We start from the raw sequence: 24,058 nt of genomic DNA on the forward strand, positions 1-24,058 counted from the left end.
GGGTGGAAATACAGCACCACTTATTAGCAAACAGCCTACCTAAAGTCCTCCTAGGCACATAGCCACCTCTAATCACAGCCAAAGACAAAGCTCCACCCACCAGAGGGACAAGACTCAGCTCCACTTAGCAGGGTGCAGCCACCATTCTCTCCCATAAGGAAGTCGGCCACAAACCCCTCTACCAACTTCACCCACAAGGGGGCAGACACCAGAAGCAAGAAAGGCTACAACCCTGTATCCTGCAAAAAGGAGACCACATAGAAAGCTAGATAAAATGAAATGACAGAGGAATATGAGCAAGATCAAGAAACAAGATAAAACCCTAGAAGAATAGCTAAGTGAAGTGGAAATAAGCAATCTACATGAAAAAGATTTTAGAATAATGATAGTAAGGATGATCCAAGATCTCAGAAAAAAACTGGAGGCAAAGATCAATAAATTACAAGAATATTTTAACAAAGAAATAGAAGATTTAAAGAATAAACAAGCAGAGATTTACAACACAATAACCGAAATGAAAAATTCACTAGAATGAATCAATAACAGAAAACTATAATAATAGCAGAAGAATGAATAAATGAGGTGGAAGATAGACTGGAGGAAATCACTGTTGTGGAACAGAGTAAAGAAAAAAATAAAATGAGGACAGTCTAAGGGAACTCTGGGACAACATTCCCATTATAGGGGTATCAGAAGGAGAAGAGAGAAAGGGCCGGAGAAAATATTTGAAAAGATAATAGCCGGGAGTTCCCATCATGGCACAGTGGAAACGAATCTGACTAGGAACCATGAAGTTGCGGGTTCGATCCCTGGCCTTGCTCAGTGGGTTAAGGATCCAGTGTTGCTGTGAGCTGTGGTGTAGGTTGCAAACACGGCTTGGATCTGGCATTGCTGTGGCCCTGGCATAGGCTGGCGGCTACAGCTCCAATTAGACCTCTAGCCTGGGAACCTCCATATATCGTGGGTGTGGCCCTAAAAGGACAAAACAAAAACAACAACAACAACAACAAAAAAGGTAATAGCCAAAAACTTCCTTAGCATGGGAATCATTCGCTCAAGTCCAAGAAGCATAACAAACACCATGTAGAATAAACCCAAGGAGGAACACCACAGGACAAATATTAATCCAAGTGACCGAAATTAAAGACAAAGAGAAAATACTGAAAGCAGCTAGGAAAAAGCAACAAATAACATACACAGGAACCCTGTTATGGTCATCAGCTAATTTTTTAGTAGAAACTCTGTACGTCAGAAGGGAATAGCACAATCCACTTAAAATGATGAGAGGAAAAAACCTACAACCAAGAATACTTTACTTGGCAAGGCTCTTATTCAGATTTGAAGGTGAAATCAAGAGTCTTACAGATAAGCAAAAGCTAAGAGAATTCGGCACCACCAAACCAGCTTTACAACAAATACTAAAGGAACTTCTCTAGGTGGAAAAGGAAAAGCCACAATTAGGAACAAGAATATTACAAATGGGAAATCTCATTGGTAAAGGAAAACATATAGCAAAGACTGGAAATCATCCACAGACAATATGATATCAAAACCAGCAATCATGAGAAGAGAGTACAAATGCCAGATAGTGGAAAAGGCATTTGCAATTAAGAGACCAGTAACTTATAACAATCTTGTATATATAGACTCCTATATCAAAACCCTATGGTAACTAAAAACCAAAAATCTACAATAGATACACACACAAATAAGAAGAAAACAATCCAAACAAAACACTAATATAGTCATTAAACCACAAGAGAGCAAAAGAAGGGGATAAAAAAGATCAACAAAACAAAAAACAATTAACAGAATGGCAGTAAGAATATACATATCAATAATTACCTTAAATGTAAGTGGACTAAATGCTCCAGCCAAAAGACACAGAGTGGCTGAATGGATACAAAAACAAGACCAATATATATGTTGTCTACAGGAGACCCACTTCAGTTCTACAGACATATACATACTGAAAGTGAGAGGATGGAAAAAAGATATTCCATGCAAACAGAAATCAAAAGAAAGCTGGAGTAGCAATACTTATATCAGGCAAAATAGACTTTAAAAATAAAAACTGTTACAAGAGACAAAGAAGGACATTACAAAATGGAGAAATCAACAATAACACAGTAATAGTAGGGCACTTTAAGACCCCACTTACAGCAATGGACAGAAAATCTAGACAGAAAATCAACAAGGAAACACAGGCCTTAAACGATCCATTAGACCAGATGAACTTAACAGATATTTATAGACCATTCTGGCCCAAAGCAACAAAATACACACTCTTCTCAAGCACATATGGAACATTTTCCAGGACAGACCACATTCTAGGCCACAAATCAAGCCTCAGAAAATTTAAGATGATTGAAATCACATCAAGCATCTTTTCTGACCACAATTCAATAAGAATAGAAATCAACTATGAGAAAAAAAAAAACCTGTGTGTGTGTGGGGGGACCACAACACATGGAGACTAAACAATATGCTACTAAACCAATGGATCACTGAAGAAACCAGATAATATCTAGAGACAAATTAAAACAAAAAGACAACAATCCAAAACTTACAGAATGCTGCAAAAGCAGTTCTAAGAGGGAAGTTTATAGCAATATAAAGCTTACCTTGGGAAACAAGAAAAATCTCAAATAAACAACCTTACCTTACCTGTAAAGCAACTGGAGTGAATCAATCCAAGAGTGAATGAAGATGAAATAGAAAATGGCAATCATAACTGAAATTGAAGCTGTTATTTAAAAACTTCCGACAAACAAAAGTCCAGGACCAGATGGCTTCACAGGTGAATTCTATCAAACATTTAAAGAGTTAACACCTATCCTTCTGAAATTATTCCAAAAAAATCACAGAGGAAGAAACACTCCAAAACTCATTCTTTCTTTTCTTTTTATGGCTGCATCTGTGGCATATTGAAGTTCCTGAGTGCTGGATTGAATCAGAGCTGCAGCTGCCAGCCTTCACTACGGCCACAGGAATGTGGAATCTGAGCCACATCTGTGAACTATGTTGTAGTTTGAGACAACGCTGGATCCCTAACTCACTAAGCAAGGCCAGGGATCAAAACCACATCCTTGTGGACACAGTGTTGGGTTCTTAACCTGCTGAGCAACAACAGGAACTCTGCAAAGTCAACACCCTGATAACAAAACCAGACAAAGATAACACAAAAAAGAAAATTACAGGAGTTTTTGTTGTGGTTCAGCAGAAACAAATCCCACTAGGAACCATGAGGTTGTGAGTTTGATCCCTGGCCTTGCTCAGTGGGTTAAGGATCTGGCATTGCCACAAGCTGTGGTGTAGGCTGGCAGCTGTGGCCCTGATTGGAGCCCCAGCCTGGGAACCTCCATATGCTGCAAGTGCGGCCTTAAAAAAAAAATTAGGAGTTCCCTTCATGGCTCAGTGGTTAATGAATCGACTAGGAACAATGAGGTTGTGGGTTCGGTCCCTGGCCTCACTCAGTGGGTTAAGGATCCAGTGTTGCCATGAGCTGTGGTGTAGGTTACAGACACGGTTTGGATCCTGTGTTGCTGTGGCTGTTGTGTAGGCTGGTGGCAACAGCTCCAATTCGACCCCTAGCCTGAGAACCTTCATATGCCATGGGTGCAGCCCCAGAAAAGACAAAATAATAATAATAATAATAATAATAATAATAATAATAATAATAATAATAATAAAGTGGGTTAACTTTAAAAAAAATTATAGGCAGATATCACTGATGAGTTTAGATGCAAAAATCCTCAACAAGATACTAGCAAACCCAACCCAACAATACATTAAAAAGATCATGCACCATGATCAAGTGGCATTTATCCCAGGGATGCAAGGATTTTTCACTATCTGCAAATCAATCAGCCATCAAATCAAACGGATAATGTGATACACAACATTAACAATTTGAAGAATAAAAACCATATGATCATCTCAATAGACGCATAAAAGGCTTTTGACAAAACCCAACATCCATTTAAGATAAAAAAAAACCTCCAGAAAGTGGACAAAGAGGAAATCTACCTCAACACAATAAAGGCCATATATGATAAACCCACAGCTATCATCATTCTCAAAAGTAAGAAGCTGAAAGAATTTGCACTAAGATAAGGAACAAGACAAGGATGTCCACTCCCACCAGTTTTATTCAACACAGTTTTGGAAGTCCTCGCCACGGCAATCAGAGAAGAAAAAGACATAAGAGGAAACCAAATTGTAAGAGAAGAAGTAAAAATTTTGCTGTTTACAGATGACATGATACACATAGAAAATCCTAAAAATGCCATCAGAAAACTACTAGCGCTCATCAATGAATTTGGTAAAGTTGCATGATACAAAATTAATATACAGACATCACTTGCATTTCTATACACTAACAATGAAAGATCAGAAAGAGAAAATAAAGAACAATCCTACTCACCAATCATCAAAAAAGAATAAAATATCTAGGAATACATATCTACCTAAGCAGCCAAAAGACTTGTACTCTCAAAACTCTAAGATTCTATTGAAAGAAATCAAAGATGACACAAAGAGATATAAAGATGTATCATGTTCTTGGACTGGACAAATCAATATTGTCAAAATTACCATACTACCCAAGGCAATGTACAGATTCATTACAATCCCTATCATATTACCAATGGCATTTTTCAAAGAACTAGAACAAAAAATTTTTTAATTTGTATGGAAACACAAAAGACCCCAAACAGCTAAAGCAATCCTGAGAAAGAAAAACAGAGCTGGAGGAATCAGGCTTCTTGACTTCATCCACCCCTATACCTGATTCAGAGGACAGATACTGGGCTTTAGGCTCTTCCTATAATGGGATGAAATTTCTGGAGGATTTGGGAGGAGGTAAGTGTATTTTGCCTGTAAGAAAGACATGAATCATTGGGGGTCAGAGTTCAGACTGTGGTAACCAACTTCCAGGATGACCCCCAACCATCTCTACTTCCTAATATTCACATTCACACCCTGTGTAATCCCTCCAAGGTTATATAAGTTTTCTTCTGTGTGATCTAGGGAATATAGTAAATGTGATAGTATGAGACTTTTGAGGATAGGTTATAAAAGACATTGACTTCTGCCTGGTTCATCGCTCCCTCCCTCATTTTCTCACTCTTTCTTTGGCTACACCTGCGGCACTTGGAAGTTCCCAGGTTCGGGATGGAACCTGCACCAAAGTAGTGACCGGAATCACTGCAGAGACATCAGATCCTTAACCCAATGTGCCACAAGGGAACTCCTCCCAGTTTCTCTTTTGAATTGCCCTGGAGAAAACCAATTATTATGACACTAAGATACTCAAGCAGTCCTATAGAGATGTCCACATGGTGAGAAATATGCCTCTTCGCAATCCCAAGCCATAGGACTGTTTCTTGCCATCAGTCATATTAAGTGAACGAGCCACTTTGGACACATTTCCTTTAGGACCAGTGAGGCCTTTAGATGACCACAACATCATGTTTACAACCTCATTACAGACTCTGATGCCAGACCCATCAAGTCAAGCTACTCCTAATTTCCTCAGCCTCAGAACCCATGAGATAATAAATGTGTGTTCTTTCAAGACGCAATATGTAATACACCATATCTTATAATCTTATTTCTGCCATCACTTTAAAAGAACAGTATTTTGGAGTTCCCAGGTGGTGCAGTGGGTTAAGGACCCCATGTTGTCTTGGTGAGGATGTGGGTTCGATCCCTGGCCTTGCTCCATGGGCTAAGGATCTGGCTTTGCCACAAGCTGCTGGTGTGGACTGCAGATGTGGCTTGGATCTGGTGTTGCCGTGGCTGTGGTGCAGGCCAGCAGCTGCAGCTCCAATTCGACCCCTAGCCTAGGAACTTCCATATGCCACAGGTGCAGCCATAAAACAAAAAAACAAAACAAAACGAAACCCCCCAATATTTTGAGGTTCCTGTTGAATGAGATTTTCTCTATATTACACATTCAAAAGTACATTTTTTATCAGAATATTTTATTTCAAGAGCTGACACTTTTTTCAAAAATTAAAAATATAATAACTTCCCTGAGTATCAAGAACTAATCCTACAAAAGACAATTACAAAATTAAGCAATTAGAGATACATAGTTCTCTGCATTCAATTATACTCTATTACAAAATTTATTCTTTAAACTCTCATGTATTTGAGGACTTTAATGTTTCCAAAAAAAGAAAAAAAATCCCAAGCAAATCCAAACACCTCATTTTGCATCCATGACGTTAAGGTATGTCTGATCTGTCTTTATCAAATTCCAGAGCAATCTTTAAAGCAGTGCTGTTGAGGCCAACAGACTGCATGTTGCATATGATAGAAACAACTATTCCTCTTGGGGGAACCTTGTTATTTAGAGCTTCTGCATCCAGTTCCTCAGGAAGGACCAGCAAGACACTACTGGCACCCACTGCACCTCCAGTATGTGAGGCATAATGCCGTTGCTTCCTGCAAGAACCATACGTTTGCTTCTTTTCCACAACACCCCACGCCATTGCATATTTACCCTCTTTATCCCAAGACATCTCTGTGTTAGGGACTGGTGTCCAAATCATAAGCATGGTTTCTGGTTTGAGATATCCTGGTAAAAGATTTTCATTTGAGTTCTTAAACAGCCCGACTTGGTAACCATACAGCATTGCATTCCCAAATTTCAGAAGGTCACCCACTGTAGACAGAAATCCACCACCAGCCCATTTATAGGAGTTATCCACATAAGGAGTGTTGACAAGACGTTTCTTTTTATTGTAAACATAAAATCTAAAATGAAATAAGAATAGTCATTAAAATCTGATAATCTATCACTGACTTTATACATGAAAGTGAATACGAAAATATATACATGAGACAGACCGTATTTCATTATAGCAACATACTAATCACTGATTTTTCAGTTTGCTTCAAATTGCAATGAAACACAGATAACCGAGTAATTAAAGTATAGAGAGCAGGCTTTTTTTCTATTGACAAGGCTTGTCTATGCTGAGTGTATCAAACTTCTGATTTCTGCAAAAAATGTACTGATTAGCATTACACATAATATATATTTGCCCCACGCATATGCAGACAGAAACACTTACTGTTTAGATATTTTTAGCCTCTGGGCTCAATGAATCATGTGCCACATGTAAATTTTATAACTAAAAATGTACACATTGGGATGTTCAGGAATAGGGTTCACATTTGTAAGGAGACCACACTGCCTGTTAAAAACAACACAGAAATACTGTGCAGGAATTCCTCTGTGGCTCAGCGGGTCAAGGATCTGGCATTGTCACTGATGAAGCTCAGGTTGCTGCTGTGGTGCAGGTTCAATCCCTGGCCTGGGAACTTTTACATCAAAAGAAAAAAAAAAGAAATACCATGTATAATGACATGATGTGGTACTTTCTTGGTGCAGTAGAAGAAGTGGGACCTAGCAAGCCTCAGTTTATTATTTTTATTTTTTTAATTTTGCTTTTTAGGGCCACACCCACCACATATGGAGGTTCCCAGGCTAGGGGTCGAGTCAGAGCTACAGCTGCCAGCCTACACCATAGCCACAGCAACGTGGGATCTGAGCAGTGTCTGCGACCTATATCACAACTCATGGCAACGCCAGATCCTTAGCCCCCTGAGCGAGGCCAGGAATTGAACCCAAAACCTCATGGTTCCTAGTTGGATTTGTTTCCACTGTGTCATGATCAGAACTCCGCAAGCCTCAGTTTAAATCCCAACTTTCATCCTTACTGGCTATGCTTATTTTACTTGATTAACACTTGCACAGTTCTTACTATGTTCCAGGCATTGTTCTAAGAACTACATAAATATGAACTAATTTATTACTGTAACAATGTTAGGATGTAGGTACTATTAAATTTCCTATTTTACAGATGAGGAAACAGGCACAAAGACTATCAATAACTTGTCCAAAGCCACAGAGCCTATAAGTGGCAGAGTTGGATTAAACCCCAGGCAGTCTGTTGCCGCTCTGTTTCCATCCCCAAAACGTTTACTTTGCAGAGTCAGAAATAAATATATAAAGCACTCTGCATTTTCTGATAGGTACTTAATAACTGGTAGCTGTTATTCACTCAAGCATTCAACAGTTATCAATGGAGCACTTACCATGTGCCAAACACTGTTAGGATGCCCCCAGAAACATCCTCTCCCTCTAAATCCCATTGCCCTGTTCTATTTTCTTCATATCAACATCCAAGATTCTTAGTTTACATGTTTGTCTCTAAGGGCAAGAATCTTATCTACCTGGCTCATTGATGATTCCCCTATCTAGAAGAGTACTGTCCATCCACTAAGGGCTTGTAATATATGTTGAACATGTGAAAGCAACATTTGCTGGCCAAGTATTTAATGGAGACTCCTTGTAAAGCACTGGAGACAAGAACCACCATCCACGGTGGCTGCTCTCAAGGGGCTGACAGTCTTGTGGGACGGTTCTTAAATTTCAGAGCAGCATATGAATCAACTGGATGTTTTGTTAAAAATGCAGATTCTGATTCAGTAGGTGTGGGGAGGGCCCCAAATTCTGCAGTTCTAACAAGATGCCAGGTGATGTCAACGCTGCTGGTCCCTGGACCACACTATAACAGGTTGTGGGACAACTAGCAAGATACATGTGAGGAATCCCAAGCACTAGTGAGAGCTAGCCCTGTTGAAATGGCTGGTCACTTTGCTGAGGAGCAAAGCAGTTCAGTCTGGCTGAAGGAGAAGGCTCCACAAGGTGAGGCTGGCAGAGTAGATGTGGGACAGGGCGCAGGTCACAAAGGACTTTCTGCGCAATGCTAGGAACATTAACCTCTTCACCTTAGTTCACAAAATGCTCTACTTTCGTATATCCTCAGAGGAAAAAAACCTTTTATCTTTTTTATCCTTGTTATAGCTGTCATCCACCAGTCCTCTGCACCTGCTGTTTCCACCCTCTCCATTCATTCAAGTCCTCAAATGCTGGCTCCTGTTCCCCCATTTCTACTAAACAGCTCTTCTGTGGATTATCAAGGATCTTCTAATTCCCTTTTTATGGTCTTCATCTTAGTTGCCCCTGTGGCACTGTGACCCATCAGGCCACTTGGCTCTGGGCTCTCTGCTCGCTCTCAACCCTATGATTCCCCACATGCCTCCAAATACCAGTGGGTCTAGTGTTCCAGGTTTTCTTTTCTACAGAGATAACTACAAAACTGCAGCTGTACAACAACCCCGGTTCCATATTTACAATCGAATTCTCTACTAGCATTAACAATTCTCAAATTTGTTTTTTTCTCCTCAAAGGTTGCTTATCAGAACCAGCAGAGGGTCTCAACCCTCCCTTCAAAATTCATTACTTTGGGAGGAGCCAGATCAAGATGGTGGAGGAGTAAAATGTGGCACTTACCTTCTCCCACAAACATATCAGAAAACAAAATCTACATTTAGAATGATTCACGTAGAATACCTACTGAATGCTGGCAGAAGACCTTAAACCTCCCCAAAGGGCAACAAACCCTCCATATAATTGGGCAGAACAAAAATTCATTACTTTGGAGGGATTGTGGGTACATAAAATTTGAAAAATGACTCCTCTTTCTTCCTTCCAGATTCTTTTATGTCTTGGAGTTTGTGTCATGGCTCAGTAGAAACAAATCTAATATCCATGAGGATGCAGGTCTGATCCCTGGCCTCACTCAGTGGGTTAAGGATCCGACATTGCCATGAACTGTGGTGTAGGTTGAAGATGTGGGTCTGGCCTTGCTGTGGCTGTGGTGTAGGCCGGCAGTTGTAGCTCTGATTTGACCCCTAGCCTGGGAACCTACATAAGCAGTCTAAGTCATAATATTGGGTGAAGCTGGGATGACTACAGGTGTGTACTCCAAAGACTTAAAAAAAAAAAAAAAAAGGCTACAGAGAATCTTGATATGCTCTCTGGAAAAGCAATGATTTGACGTGATCTTCTCGGTTCTCAAAATGAACACATCCAAAACTAATCTCTTTCAAACCTTTTATTTCTCCTCTCCATTAAAACTCTTCTTGCCTCTCTTGTCTTCATCTCTCTCATTCAATAATGCTAAACCCTATTATCCAACCTTAGCTTTGTGTCCTTTCTCTCATCTTTCCATTCCATGGCCACTCCTATATTTTAGGTCCTCATAACTTTCAGCCTGAATTCTGATTACACTTGTAATTCTAGCCAATCAAATCTAAAAGAAACCACATGACAGAAATACATTTTCTCACTGAGTGATATATTTCTTAGAGTGAACTCCAAGTTTGTAACTGGGAGAGAACTACCAATTCATTCTCATTAATAATCAACTTTGTGCAACTTTTAAGAGTAAAGCGTTTTGAAGCACTTATATCAAGGCTGGAAGTTAGGATAACAGTCATTCCTCTTTTAAAATATAAATACAAGGAGGGGTTCTGTTATGGCTCAGTGCGTTAAAGACCCAATATTGTCTCCGTGAAGATTCGATCCCTGGCCTAGCTCAGTGGATTAAGTATCCAGTGATGCCACAAACTGTGGCATAGATCACAGATGTGGCTTGGATCCGGTGTTGCCATAGCTATGGCATGGGCCTGCAGCTCCCATTCCACCCCTAGCCTGGGAATTCCATATGCTGCAGGTGAGGCCCTAAAAAGAAAAAAAAATATGAAGATTTCTAGACTTTAATCTAGAATTCGAAACTTTTTTTTCTTTTTGACCATATGCACGGCATGTGGAAGTTCCAGGACCAGGGATGGAACCCGCGCCACAACAACAACTTGAGCCAGTGCAGTGACAACATGAGATCTTTAACCTGCTGTGCCACCAGTAAACTCCTAGAATTCTAAACTTTAAATAGGCAAAGTCTAGACTTTAATCTTTTGATTCCTTTTTACAGAGGATGAATCAATGACTTTTCATGAAAATAATTTTGTTCAGTTGAATGATAACTATAATTTCAAATTCTTAAGGAATTTCTGCTCTAAAAAGAATGGAATTAGAGACACAAGTTCTTAAGTCACTGGGACATCTTTGTAACTGAAAAACTGATGGAATGATGCCAGATGACAGTCTCTTCCTACTTATTAGTCTCTATAGATTCCACACAAGAACATTACCACAGAAATCTACATCTACAAACTTTTGAATTCAAAACACTTTTACTTAAAAATGCTTCTTAAATGCCTTAACAATCACACACCACTTTGTACTTTATTGCTATCAGTAGTTAAAAAACACACAGAATTTAAGGGAGTTCCCGTCGTGGCGCAATGAATCCGACTAGGAACCATGAGGTTGCGGGTTCGATCCCTGCCCTTGCTCAGTGGGTTAACCATCCAGCGTTGCCGTGAGCTGTGGTGTAGGTCGCAGACGCGGCTCAGATCCCGCGTTGCTGTGGCTCTGGCTTAGGCCGGCACTTACAGCTCTGATTAGACCCCTAGCCTGGGAACCTCCATATGCCGCAGGAGCGGCCCAAGAAATGGCAAAAAAAAAAAAAAAAAAAAAAAAAAAAAGACAACAACACAGAATTTAAAATGCAAACTGTAAAAACCAATCCCATTCTAGCATTTACCATTTACATGGACTGAACCTACAATTAGAGGGCCCATCAACTAAAAGCCTAAAAATGAGCTTCCTAAGGAACAACGTAAATAAGAATAAAGACAATGAGAGAAAGTAAAGGCCATTATCAATACTGTCAAAATATAGCAAACACTTCAGAAAACATTCATTTTATTTGATTTTGTTCCTATCCAATTATGAAAGAGATTTTTGTTGTAAGCATTGTGCCAAACACAGAGGAAATATGAACAGAGCCTAATAAAGAGCTAATGCACTGCCTAAGGATTTCCCCATCAACAAACTGAGTGTCTTTTAGTGGCAATAACATTAACTTCACTTCCCTGTGGGTCTTTGCTTAAATAGTTTACTTGCTTATACAGAGTACACTCGAGATACAGAATCACTATATATATATATTTGCATATTAAGAATCAATGTTTCTATTCTTCCATTTAAAAAAATCTCAGTTTCATTAGGAAAACAATGTGCCCAGCTAAAAACTTATTTTCTACATACTTTACAGCTCAATGAGGCCTGCTGCTAAAATTCTGGCCAAAGAAACATAAGTTGTATTTGGGGGTAGGATTCTGGGGAAATACATTACAATAAGTGACAGGCACCTGGAGGCACTATTTTAAACATATGTGCATGCATGCGCACACACACACGCGCAAAGAAGTGATAAAGATGATAAATGTTTCCTCTTGGGATACAGTAACTCTAAAAAGCCTAGGTCAAGATAATATAAACATATTCAATTTATGATTCTACCAAGGGTTCAGTACACTAGATAACAAAGCTTCAAATTTTTGCTGGAAATTTCCTGTAAAACGGTACCATACGACAAATGAATAGAAATGCATTTACTAAGTTTTACTTTAAGGCTTTTTTTTTTTTTTTTTTTTTTTTTTTTAGGGAAGATCTGTGGCGTTTGGAAGTTCCTGGGCTAGGGGTCAAATCAGAGCTGCAGCTGCCGGCCACAGCCATAGCCAGAGCCACACCAGATTCTTGCTGTGTCTGACCTATCTGACCTATACCACAGATCACAGCACCACTGGATCCTTAACCCACTGAGAGAGGCCAGGGACTGAACCTGCATCCTCATGGATACTAGTTGGGTTCGTTTCCACTGGGCCACAATGGGAACTCCTAAGGATTTTAAATTTTTTTAAATATATCTTTGAGAAAATTTCTTTTACTCTTTGAACTTCCCCCCAAAGCTGATGTCGTTACCCTCTAATGAAATAATTATTACAAAAATAAAGAACTGAAGTTTTAGAGGCCCAAATAGATAGTTTGGGCCTCTAAACTATCAAGTAAAATAAAAACAAAGCAATCGGATAGAGTATTTTCCTGGATAACATTTTCTCCTTTCTTTTAGTGCCCTATTTCTGTAGCACATCTAATCTATCTAAAATGAATCACTTACCGTTAGCACCACTGGGCACTACCAAAATCTAAAGAAGAAACCCAGAGCTGACAGGAACCTTTAACAGTAGAAACAGAAACCCACTTCCTTTTTTCAAAGAATGGGAGATAAAGTTAATTCACCATCATATGCTATCGTTTGATTTCTGTGCAAGTCATACATTAATCACTTATTAAGAAAACAGCAAATGACAGCTGCCTTGAAGTCTGCATATTCACGGAGACTAAATTTTATACTGAGAAAAGATGCTCAATAATTATACATAATGTTCTTCCGTCCCTCAGATATAAGTGTAGGCATGTTATCAAACACCTAGATCTAACTCAAAATAAGGTCATGTATCTATGTCATCTTTACTAGAAAATCTTTTCTAGATTCAACTGTCAAGTTCAGCTACTTGTCTTTTTTCCTTCGGCTTTCCAGTTGACTATAATGTTGGATCTAAAAATAATAAACACTGTCTGAAGTAGTTGCAAACTATAGGCCATTTAAAAATAAAGATTCGGGAATTCCTGTTACGGCTCAGAGGGTTAAGAACCCAACTAGTATCCATGAGGATGTGGGTTCTATCCCTGGCCTCAATCACTGGGTTAAGGATCAGGCAGCTGCAGCTCTGATTTGACCCTTGGCCCAGAAAATTCCATATGCTGCAGGTGTGGCCCAAAAAAGAAAAAACAAAAACAAACCCTTTAATCTTGGAGTTCCAGCTGTACCGCAGTGGGGTGAGGATCTGGTGCTGTGTCTGTGGCAGCATGGTTTGATCCCCAGCCTGGAGCAGTGACTTAAGGATCCAGCATTGCCACAGATGTGGTGTGGGTCACAGTGGCGGCTTGGATTTGATCCTTGGTCAGGGAACTTCCATACATGGTGGGTGTGGCCATAAAGATAAACACATTTTTAAAAATTAAAAAATAAAAACTATTTGAGGGAGTTCCTGTTGTGGCTCAAGCAGTAACGAATCCTGCTAGTATTCATGAGGCTGCAGGTTTGATCCCTGGCCCTGCTCAGTTCCTTGACATGAGCTGCAGTGTGGGTCCCAGAAGCAGCTTGGATCTGGCGTGGCTGTGGCATTGCCTGGCAGTTGCACCTCCAATTCAACCCCTATCCTGGGAACACCCATATGCCATAGGGAGACCTTAAAAAAAAAACCAAAAACACAAAAATAAAACTATTTAAAAGAGAAAAAAATTCATTGCTTGCTGCTAATCTAATTTCCTTTAGGTCCCAAAAAAACCCCAAACCCCAAACAAAATAAAAACCTAACTCCTTCAGGCTGATTTGCAATGCATATTTGATCCTTTTAAATAAGCTGGTAATTTACAAATGGTAATTTTACTAAATACAACAGAAAACTGAACAAAACTAGTACAGGGAATAGGAAGATAAAGCTAAAAAAAAATCCATCATTTCATCTATTCAAGTACCTTTAAGTCATTTGTAAAGCATGCTCTAAGGGAAACTTAAAAGGTAAATTTAACAGTTGATTTGTTAAATGTGTTACCTTTCTAACAAACTAAATGGAAACAAAAACACCATAAGGAAAAAACTCTTATTTGTCTTTAGCCTCAAAATTCTCTCCCAATACCTTTTTTACAAATTAGTAGTAAAAATTATGATAAAATTTTAGTTTGATATATTTCAATAAAATGATTTTCAAAATCATCACAACCATCACTGTAAAAGTAATTTACAGTGAAGAAACCTGGTATATCCCACCTCAACCAAGTGATTAAAATTACTATCACCAGTGATGGAACAAATTGAACTCATGTGACTTCTGAGAGACCTGACAAATAACGTAATTGTGATCCTAGATTAGACCCTGCACCAGGAAAAAAATGTTCCCCATTTGTTGTAAAGAACATCATTTGGGAGTTCCCGTCGTAGCGCAGTGGTTAACGAATCCGACTAGGAACCATGAGGTTGAGGGTTCGGTCCCTGCCCTTGCTCAGTGGGTTAAGGATCCACCGTTGCCGTGAGCTGTGGTGTAGGTTGCAGACGCGGCTCGGATCCCGCGTTGCTGTGGCTCTGGCTTAGGCCGGAGACTACAGCTCCGATTGGACCCCTAGCCTGGGAACCTCCATATGCCGCGGGAAGCGGCCCAAAGAAATAGCAAAAAAAAAAAAAAAAAAAAAAAAAAAAAGAACATCATTTAGACAATTGGCAAAACTTGAATAAGGTCTGAAATTTGATATGAATGTTGTGTTGATGTTAATATCCTGAATGTCCTTACTTTTAGAAAATACACATTTAAGTATTCATGGGTAAATGAGTACCATGTTGGCAACTGATTTCCAAATGGCTGAGGGAAAAATAACATATAGACAGATAAAGCATATGTGGTAAAATGATAAACATTTGGGGAATCTGGATGAAGGGTATATGAAAATTCTTTGTACTAGTTGTGTAACTTTTCTTTAAATATGAAATCATTTCAAAATTAAAGACAATTAAAAATAAGAAAAGGTAAATAAACAAAGCGTTAACTAAAACATAAGAAAAGGGATGATGGAAGAGCAAATTACAGATGCCCATGATGGATGTTATTTTGGTTTAAGTATTCATGTTCTTAAATTACTACTGCCTATGCCACAGCCACAGCAATGCCAGATCCAAGCCATGTCTACAACCTACACCACAGCTCATGGCAACACCAGATCCTTTAATCCATTAAGCAGGGCGAGGGATTGAACCCACTCATGGATGCTAGTCAGGTTCATTTCCGCTGAGCCACAATGGGAACGCTCACATTTTATTTTTATAGGTGGAAAAATAGACATGCAGAAAAGCTCCCAAAATGGGGCAAGTTGATTTTGAAATGGAGACAAGGAAAATGTGACTTTTATAACTAACAAGAATAATGTGAAGTTATGAGATAGCTAGACATACCAAAAGGTATTCATTTACCTTGCTCTATTGTAAATCACTGGCTCATTTTCCTCCTGCACAGTTGTCAGCATATCCAAGTCATGGAATATTTTCTGCATATAGTCCAAATATTTATATCCTGAAGCTCTTTCTACTATGGCTGCCAGTAGGGTATAGCCAAAAGTTGAATACAAAAACTGACTACCTTGAGACATCATTGCAAGGGGGAAAAAAAAAAGAAAATGCTTAATTACTATTTAAAAGCATGTAAAATATTTTCCCACTGAAAACTGGTATATGTAAAACTAGAGCATTTACTCAAATATTCAGATAAAGATCATGGATGATATATTAACAAATTTAGTTAACTTTGGAATGGCACTGTTTATTCCATGTCTAACACAAGAATAACATGATGATCAGTATACTTAAAATTTCACATGAATCTACTCCTTTCTGTGGCAGTGAAGTAAGCAAATCCCACCTCAAAACTAAAAATCCTTCCAAATGGCAACAAAACAGAAAGGGTAAGAAAAGCACACTGATTTCTTGAGTTAGCTATCTTAATATACCTACTACCTATTGTTTCAGATCTAAATAGTTGTGCAAGGTCTTTTTTCAGTAAAATATATGTAGGTATAAAAAACTTATTTCAAATGTATATTAAAACACAAATATTATTCGAACATATAAAGAGAGTTCCAAATATATACCTTTATAGCATTTTGGATTCTGGAAACCAATTGTATGATCTGTACTAAAAAATGGGTGGGAATCTTATTTATTTATATTTGTTAAAGTTTGTTTTTTTTTTCTATTATAGTTGATTTACAATGTTGTTTCAAGGGTTTTTTTTTTTTTTTTTTTTTTTTGGCTTTTTGCCATTTCTAGGGCCACTCCCGTGGCATATGGAGGTTCCCAGGCTAGGGGTCAAATAGGAGCTGTAGCCACCAGCTCACGGCAACGCTGGATCCTTAACCCACTGAGCAAGGCCAGGGATCTAACCTGCAACCTCATGGTTCCTAGTCGGATTCATTAACCACTGAGCCACAACGGGAACTCCCTAAGGGACCTTATTTTTTTAAGACAAAATCCATGATTTTTTTTTTTTTGCCCTTGTTTATAATACCTATATAATATCTATTCACAGTAAGAAAAAACTTTTAAAATGAAAATGGAATACAAGTATACAAACTCGTATTTAAATTTACTGATTTAAAGATATGAAACCTATCATGGTTTCAACAGGGATCATACCAAAAGAATACCAAAAAAATTGTTTTTATAGATCACCTTTTTGGAAATGAAATTAAGTCGATGTACACTAATTTCTTTAAGAAACAAAAGCACAGAGTAAGTTGAACAATCTAAATACTAAATTAAATACTAATGAATACAATATTAATGATAATTTATCATGCCAACTTTGGTCCAGATTTTGAGAATTATTCCAACATTTAATTTTTCCCATGAATATCCTGATACTAGGAATCCACTAAATGTTTAGGTGGCCTCCCATGAGGCTAAATCAAACAACTAGCTGCCCAGATGCTATGCTTTGTTGAGAACTATAGACAGAAAGGCAAGCATCTGACAACAAAACCCATGCCATAACCTTCAACCACACTGAGTGCACTCTGGATGGTATCATTTTAGAATTTTAAAAATTAAGACTTCAATAATGATGACTTTGTAAAGAGAAGAAATTAATACTCACCAGGTTTAAAAAACAAAGGGTCATTTTTAAATAATCGTAGGGATTCAATTGAATTTTCAAACTTTTCTTTCAAATACAATTCACCTTGTTCAAAATCATTTTTCTTCTTGCAAGGTTTTGAATTCCGGCTCTTGGCTTCATTATCTTGCTCTATCTTAGTTTTAGCAGCAAAGTCATTCTTTTCATTACTTTTGCCTCCTTTTTCTTTTAAGTCTTTTTCCTGGTCAGATTCTGTCTCTTTCATCATCTTCAAAGCTTTATAAGCTTTCTCTTCTTTCACCTTTTTCATGTCCTTTTCATAATGACGAATTCCACTTAAGTGGGAAATCAATAATCTTGTTGTGACAGAAACCTGATTGTAAAAACATGAAAATTCAATCACTATATTAAACTGTATAATAAAAAGTCAGCGGTCTTGGAATAATGTCTCAGCAGTATCTTCCATTTTAAAATTCTGCTGGAAAAAATGTTACATACACACCTTCAGCCTCAAATTTCAGAAAAACACCCACTTGGTTATTATCCGGATAAAACAACTTTAATCCATTAATAATAATTACAGACAAGCCAAAGAATCTTATGAAACCTTTAAACCACTTAAATGTCATTAGAAAAATGAACTGTGAGCTTCATCACCTTTTCACCTTCATATTCTTTTTCTGGGAATTCAGGAACATAATGTTGTACTGGAATATCAAGATCTAGTTTCCCTGCTTCCCATAATTTTGCAAGAGCAACCATGGTGAGGCTTTTGCTGATACTGGCAATTCTCATAACTGTCTCTGGCTTGCATGGTACACGGTTCTCAACATCAGCATAACCTAAACCTTTGGGGGAAAAAAGTGAAGAGTCATTATTAACAGCTGCTTCATGGTCAAAGGAGTCTTCAAAATTGGAAACAATACCAGCTTAAAACATTCTATGTGTTTATATAAAGGAAAAGGTATTCCACTTTTATAAGTTAATTAAAACTAAACATATAAGGGATGAGAGTTTTAGCAATACTTACAACAGTAAGCCTAACAATTTAACCTTATAACTAAACTGAAATTGTACCCTGTTCACAAGAGTGATTTTCTGATTCAGTTAATAACTTTTCCTAGCTTATCTAAACGATTTGGTTATTCCACATTTTAAATAAATTATTTCACATGCTTTAAGAAAAATATCACTGTTCTTCAAGTTCTATTTATTCTTGGTTTTTTAAGTGAGTTTCCACTAAATTCCTTAAAATAACTACCAATAGAAATAAATGTGAAAAGATGTCCTGCAAATCCAATCTAGCTAACAATCAATTTAACTCAGCTGCAAATCAGAAGAAATACAATGTACTACTAATTTAAAGCACCTTCTAGAAAACGGTTTAAGTCAAGCTTCACCCTCTGTAGGATAAAAGTGTGGAAATCTAAGAAATACATAGAATTGAGATCTGAAAAGAATGAAAAGACATACAATAATTATTTTCAACTGTAAATGTAGATTATGCTGAAAAATATTTTCACAAAAAAAGCCCTCACAGGGCTGATATTTATAGAATTTTTTATTACATTATCTTTCATAAATCAGGTATGTTAATTGGGCTAGGTTTAAACTTAGGGAAAGAATCATATTTCTTCGAATTCAAAAGTTTACAGTTCCTATCAACTGCTAAAAGTACTACTTTCTCTAAGTGATGTCTGAAACAACATTTCCTAAAGGTAGGGTTCCTAAAAACCTGCTATGACCAGATGGATCAATTTGTGTGCAAAGGAAAAGTAAGTTAAATTATAAAATAAGTTTTAAAGTATCATAGAATGATTAGAAATCTCTCTTCCAAAGCTGCTTTTTGTTTGAAAAAAATACCTGACACTTCTGCATGGTTTTTGGGTTTTTTTTTGCTTTTGTTAAGTAGATCGCAAACTCATTAAGGAAAAGGAATTGTGTATATTCCCAGTTATTACTACAGTGCATTTTACAAACTAAGGAACTCAATAAATTGTTGAGTGAATTAGAAAAGAAAAACACAAAATCCTGACAGTTTGTCTACTCGTAAGAGTTATCTACAAATGTGCAGTTAACAGGCTATTATATACACAATTTTGAGAACAATAAAACCAGTCTTATAGGAAAGTGGGAGTAGAAACGAATGATCCTTAAGACCCCAACTTACTCATCAGAGTCAATTTTAAACCTTATTGTTTACAGAAAGTCCGATTCTGTTAGATATGTTTTCTCTATAGTGTGTATGGTTTTATGAAAACTGAACAGAATTTTACGGTATTCACTCCATTGAGTAACACATCAAGATTTCATTCGCCGACTGGCACAAAACAAGGCTATAAATAAAACCCTTCTGAGCCCACCTTCTGACCAAACTTCTTTTCCATCCACAGAGACTCCAACCACTATTCCTGGCGCGCCCACCTCATCCTAAGAGCAGAAAGGAGAGTACAAACACAGACCGAAACAGACACCTTGCACGTCCGCCAGCAACTTCGTCTGGGGCTTTCCCTTGGCCCCGCCCCACTGCCCCGCCTCCCCGGCAGGGCCCCGCCCACCTCGGCTCATGCCTGGCGGGAGCTAACCGTGAGGGGTGTGCTCGCTGGGCACACAGGGGGGAAGGGGTGGTTCCGAGGCGGGCGGTGACCTCCGCCCCAACTTGGGCAACCCCCCAAGTGCGTCTAACCATGGCCAGGAGGTCGGGAAACGGGAAGTCTTTCTCGGAAGCCGGTCGTGGGCATCCAGCCACCCGGGGTGGGGCCCGCTCGCCCCGAGAGGTGACCACCAAGGGGTCTCATTCCCCGGTGATGCCGGGGGTGGGGCGCTGGGTCCCCAGCCGCCTACGCCCCCCGTCGCCGCACCTTGATCCTGTGCAGGAGGTCGCGGCTGCTGTCGATGGCTCTGGCGAAGCGCCTGGCGTGGGGCGGCACCGGGGTGTGCGGAGACCACGGGGCGAGGGGCTGCTCCTGAGGCGGCAGCGGCTCGCTTAGAATCGGCGACTCGGGGTCGGGGGCCGCAGGGGGCGGCGCAGGGGACGCGCCCCTCAGCCCTCCTGCCAGCTTCATACCAAGGGCCAGCCCCAGCCCCAACCCAAGGCCCCCGACCCAGCCGGGGCCGAGCTTCGGCAGCCCGGCGCGCTGGTGGGCAGCGCGCCGCCCGCAGCCCCAGGCGCAGCCTCTGGGGGTCGCGGCCCGAGCCGGCACGGCTGACAAGAGCCGGTACATGGCGTCTCCAGCGGGCTGGCAGCTTCTGAGCTAGCGCAGGCCAGGAGGGCAGCGTAGGCGCGGGGTGGGGAGGGGAGGGGAGGGGAGAGGGAAAGGGGTGGCTACCGCATTCAGACCTTAGCAGTCGAGGGCCGAGGGCCAGAGCGCCGATCGCATGGAGTGCTTCCTCCTTTTCCCTTTCACATTGCCTCCACTCTAGATATTTCCTCATCTTTGTGCCCCGCACTTTCCCCCCGCTGCTTCCTCTTAGATCTAGTGTCTCCTCCTCAGAGAAGCCTTTCTAGTCTCTGTCCTGTTTGGAGTTTTCGCCACACCTAGACCTCCAGTGTGCACAACTGCCGTAATAAGATTTAACACTTTGTTTTACTAATTTACAAACTAATTTGATTCTTTACCAGATTGTGACCTCTGGAGAGCCTTGACTGCTACATTTGGTACATCTGCTCTTGGAACTGCGCTTGGCACACAGCAGCGGCTCAGCAGGGATCCCCTTTCCTCCCAGAACCCTCATCTCTCTTGCTATCACTATTCTTTGTCTCATATAGACTCCTTCCATTTCCCCTAACACCCTTTAAAATTTCTTATGGCTGTCTAGCTCCACACCACATCAAACATTTGTTATATTCAGTCCTTATATTAATTTTTTTTATTTTGCTGTGAAAAAGTTTTAAATAAAATTTACACTTAAAAATTCTAATCCGGGAGTTCCTGGTAGCTCAGCGGGAACGAATCCGACTAGTAACCATGAGGACGCAGGTTCAATTCCTGGCTGGAGTAAGGATCCAGTGTTTCAGTGAGCTGTGGTGCAGGTCGCAGATGTGACTCAGATCTGGCATGGCTGTGGCATAGGCCTGCGGCTGCAGCTCTCATTCGACCCCTAGCCTGGAAACCTATGCTGCAGGTGCGGCCCTAAAAAGACCAAAAAAAAAAAAAAAAAAATTTAATCCAGGAGTTCCCGCTGTGGCACAGTGGGTTAAGAATCCGACTACAACAGTTCAGGTAGCTGGGGAGGTGCAGGTTTCATTGTTCATCTGTGCAGTGGGTTAAAGGCTCCCTCCAGCGTTGGGGCAGCTGTATGATAGGTCCCAGTTGTGCTGGGATTCAATCCCTGGCCTAGGACTTCCATATACTGTTTTTGCCGCCATAAAGAAAAAAACCCCAAACAAACCAAATGTAACTTGTACAATTTAGTTAACTATGATTCCTGACAACTGTAGATGATCGGAGATTTTTTTTTTTTTTTTCCTTTTACTGCTGCACCTGTGGCATATAGACATTCCCAGGCTAGCGGTCCTTTGGGAGCTGCAGATGCAGGCCTAGCCATAGCTGCCCCAACACTGGATCCCAGTGCATGAGCACCCTACACCCCTACACCCTGAAGCTTGCCAAAATGGATCCCTAACCCATGCAGTGAGGCCAGGGATCAAACCCGCCTCCTCATAAACACTATCGCCAGTTCTTAACTGGCTGAACCACAATGGGAACGCCAGAGGTTCTTGTGAAATAATAAGTCCAACCTCAAATTACTACAAAGTGTAAAATGTGTATAATCCTATCAAACAGTTAATGATATGTTAATTTTGAAGATAAACATCCATTCCAATTTTATAATTTTCTTTTTATACTTTGGGATATACATATAATTTTATATATATTACACATAATATTATATACTGTTTATTTTAAATATTTTATTTTAAAAATTATTCAATATTAGTCTAAATATTAAATTATTTAAATAATACATATATATTTCCCAAAGATTTGTGAAACTTATAGGCCTTAGGTATACCCAATACCAGTATACCCAATGTATAAAATGAGCCTATCTTTCCTTACAGGTGGAATTCATAGAATTCACAGACTTGAATTGATAACTGTTGTCAAGAGAAAAAGCTGTAAACATCTTGAGCTGTTGTTAAATTTAAGGGAAATGCAATGATGGTAACCACATCTAGTCAGAAGATACAGGGGCTAAATAATTGTAAGGTGGTGGGCTGCTTATAAAAAGCCTACAACCCTGAAGATATCAGGGTATCCTAGGAGAGTTTAGCCATAAAACCCAATGAGGTCCTTGGAGCACCACCTGCTATTAGAGTTGACATGTGCACTCTGTCAAGATGATATTGGAGGTTCCCATCACCAGGGCTCCCACTACTCCAACCAAGTGGGTCAGTGAGAGAAAAAAATATAGAGGAATGTAAAAGACATAGCCAGTGGTGGTTACAATAAATTCTCATTTTTCTTTTAAAACTATAGATAGATAGTTTACACACTCTTCTTTCTGTACCTCTCCTCAGATCAGAAATGAAACAGAAGCCAAAGTCCTAATGGACTTCCACCAGTGTAGTAGCAAGAAGAGGCCACCCAAAGTATGGCTTCTGTAAAGGTAACAAAGAATGGATGTTCTCCATAAAAGCCAAGTGTTTAGGAGGCAACTTAACCAAGCAGCTGGCAGATGTGTTAGCAGAATCTTTACTGTTACTGTGAGATAGGAGCCCAGAGTTCCAGTATTTTAGTGCTCTGGACTGGGAGCTGCAGACACCAGATAGAAGAAAAGAAAATCATGAGAAAGGAAGAAGAGTGGGATGACAGAAAGAGAGGGGAAAGGGAAAGGAAGGCAAAGGAATTTTCTACTAAAAATAAATCTACAAACCAAATTTCTGAAACATACAAGGAAAATATTCCTAAGAGGCATCAAAATCAACAATCAAGAAGTGAAATCAGCTCAGACAAATGAAAACAGAACAATCTACAGGAAAAGAAAAAAAAGCCATTTCCTGGCTGTAGAAAAAAGATGGATTAAAAATAATTTTTTTTCCAAAGCATTCTCAGAGAAATAAATTTTAATATTCCCCAAACAAGGAATTATGAAATAAGAATAAATGAAACAAGAACATAAAGAACATGACAAAGAACTTGTCAGAAATTGTGGAAATAAAAAATCATGAGAGCTTTAGAAAGACTGTTTCTAAGTTGGAAGTACATATTTGGTGAGCTGTCTATAGAGAAGTCAGTTTTTATTTTCCCTTGGTAGTTACTTTTGCAGGCTAACATTCTCCAGTTGCTCTAACTATTCCTCATATCAAGGTTTCCAGGCCTCAAACTAGCTCTAAAAGCTAGACACGGTGATTGAGAATCTACTCCCAAAGTAAGACCATCAGTTCCCATGCTCTGGACAGTTCCCATTTTTACCAGTTGTACCATGGCATTTGTTCATAATGAATTTGTGGTCAGCAATCAAGTTTTTTTTTTTGTTTGTTTTGTTTTTTTGTTATTGTTGTTGTTGTTGCTATTTCTTGGGCCGCTCCAGCGGCATA

General features: G+C 39.4%; 1 protein-coding gene across 3 annotated transcripts; it reads right to left on the bottom strand.

The window, feature by feature from the left end:
- Positions 1-5,970: 5,970 nt before the first annotated feature.
- On the bottom strand, positions 5,971-20,793 carry LACTB (lactamase beta). 3 transcript variants are annotated; one of them, NM_001243362.1, is made up of 6 exons: positions 20,376-20,765; positions 19,878-19,944; positions 18,172-18,362; positions 17,536-17,887; positions 15,858-16,023; positions 5,971-6,765 (listed from the first exon to the last, which is right to left on the bottom strand). In NM_001243362.1, exons 1-6 carry the CDS (start codon positions 20,736-20,738, stop codon positions 6,234-6,236), a joined length of 1,671 nt encoding a protein of 556 aa, NP_001230291.1. In that variant the 5' UTR covers positions 20,739-20,765; the 3' UTR covers positions 5,971-6,233. The 3 variants fall into 3 exon arrangements, 2 of the variants coding, with proteins under 2 accessions (NP_001230291.1, XP_084872337.1); XR_002342462.2 differs by having other exon boundaries at positions 6,153-6,765; positions 15,858-16,019; positions 20,376-20,793; XM_085016211.1 differs by lacking the exon at positions 15,858-16,023 and having other exon boundaries at positions 6,153-6,765; positions 20,376-20,793.
- Between the last annotated feature and the right edge of the window lie 3,265 nt (positions 20,794-24,058).

Source organism: Sus scrofa, chromosome 1 (assembly GCF_054392235.1).
Source record: "Sus scrofa isolate SSC_HxYL_T2T_F1_AM1 chromosome 1, Sscrofa_HxYL_maternal_Yorkshire_Landrace_v2.0, whole genome shotgun sequence".
NCBI classification, from domain to species: domain Eukaryota; kingdom Metazoa; phylum Chordata; class Mammalia; order Artiodactyla; family Suidae; genus Sus; species Sus scrofa.

Excerpts from the sequence above, each read along its gene's own strand:
- LACTB (NM_001243362.1), bottom strand. The coding sequence starts at position 20,738 with ATGTACCGGCTCTTGTCAGCCGTGCCGGCTCGGGCCGCGACCCCCAGA. Across the intron at positions 17,888-18,171 it reads AAGAATATGAAGGTGAAAAG|GTTTCTGTCACAACAAGATT; the intron begins GTGATGAAGCTC and ends TTTTACAATCAG. Across the intron at positions 16,024-17,535 it reads CCCTTTGTTTTTTAAACCTG|GTAGTCAGTTTTTGTATTCA; the intron begins GTGAGTATTAAT and ends TGATGTCTCAAG.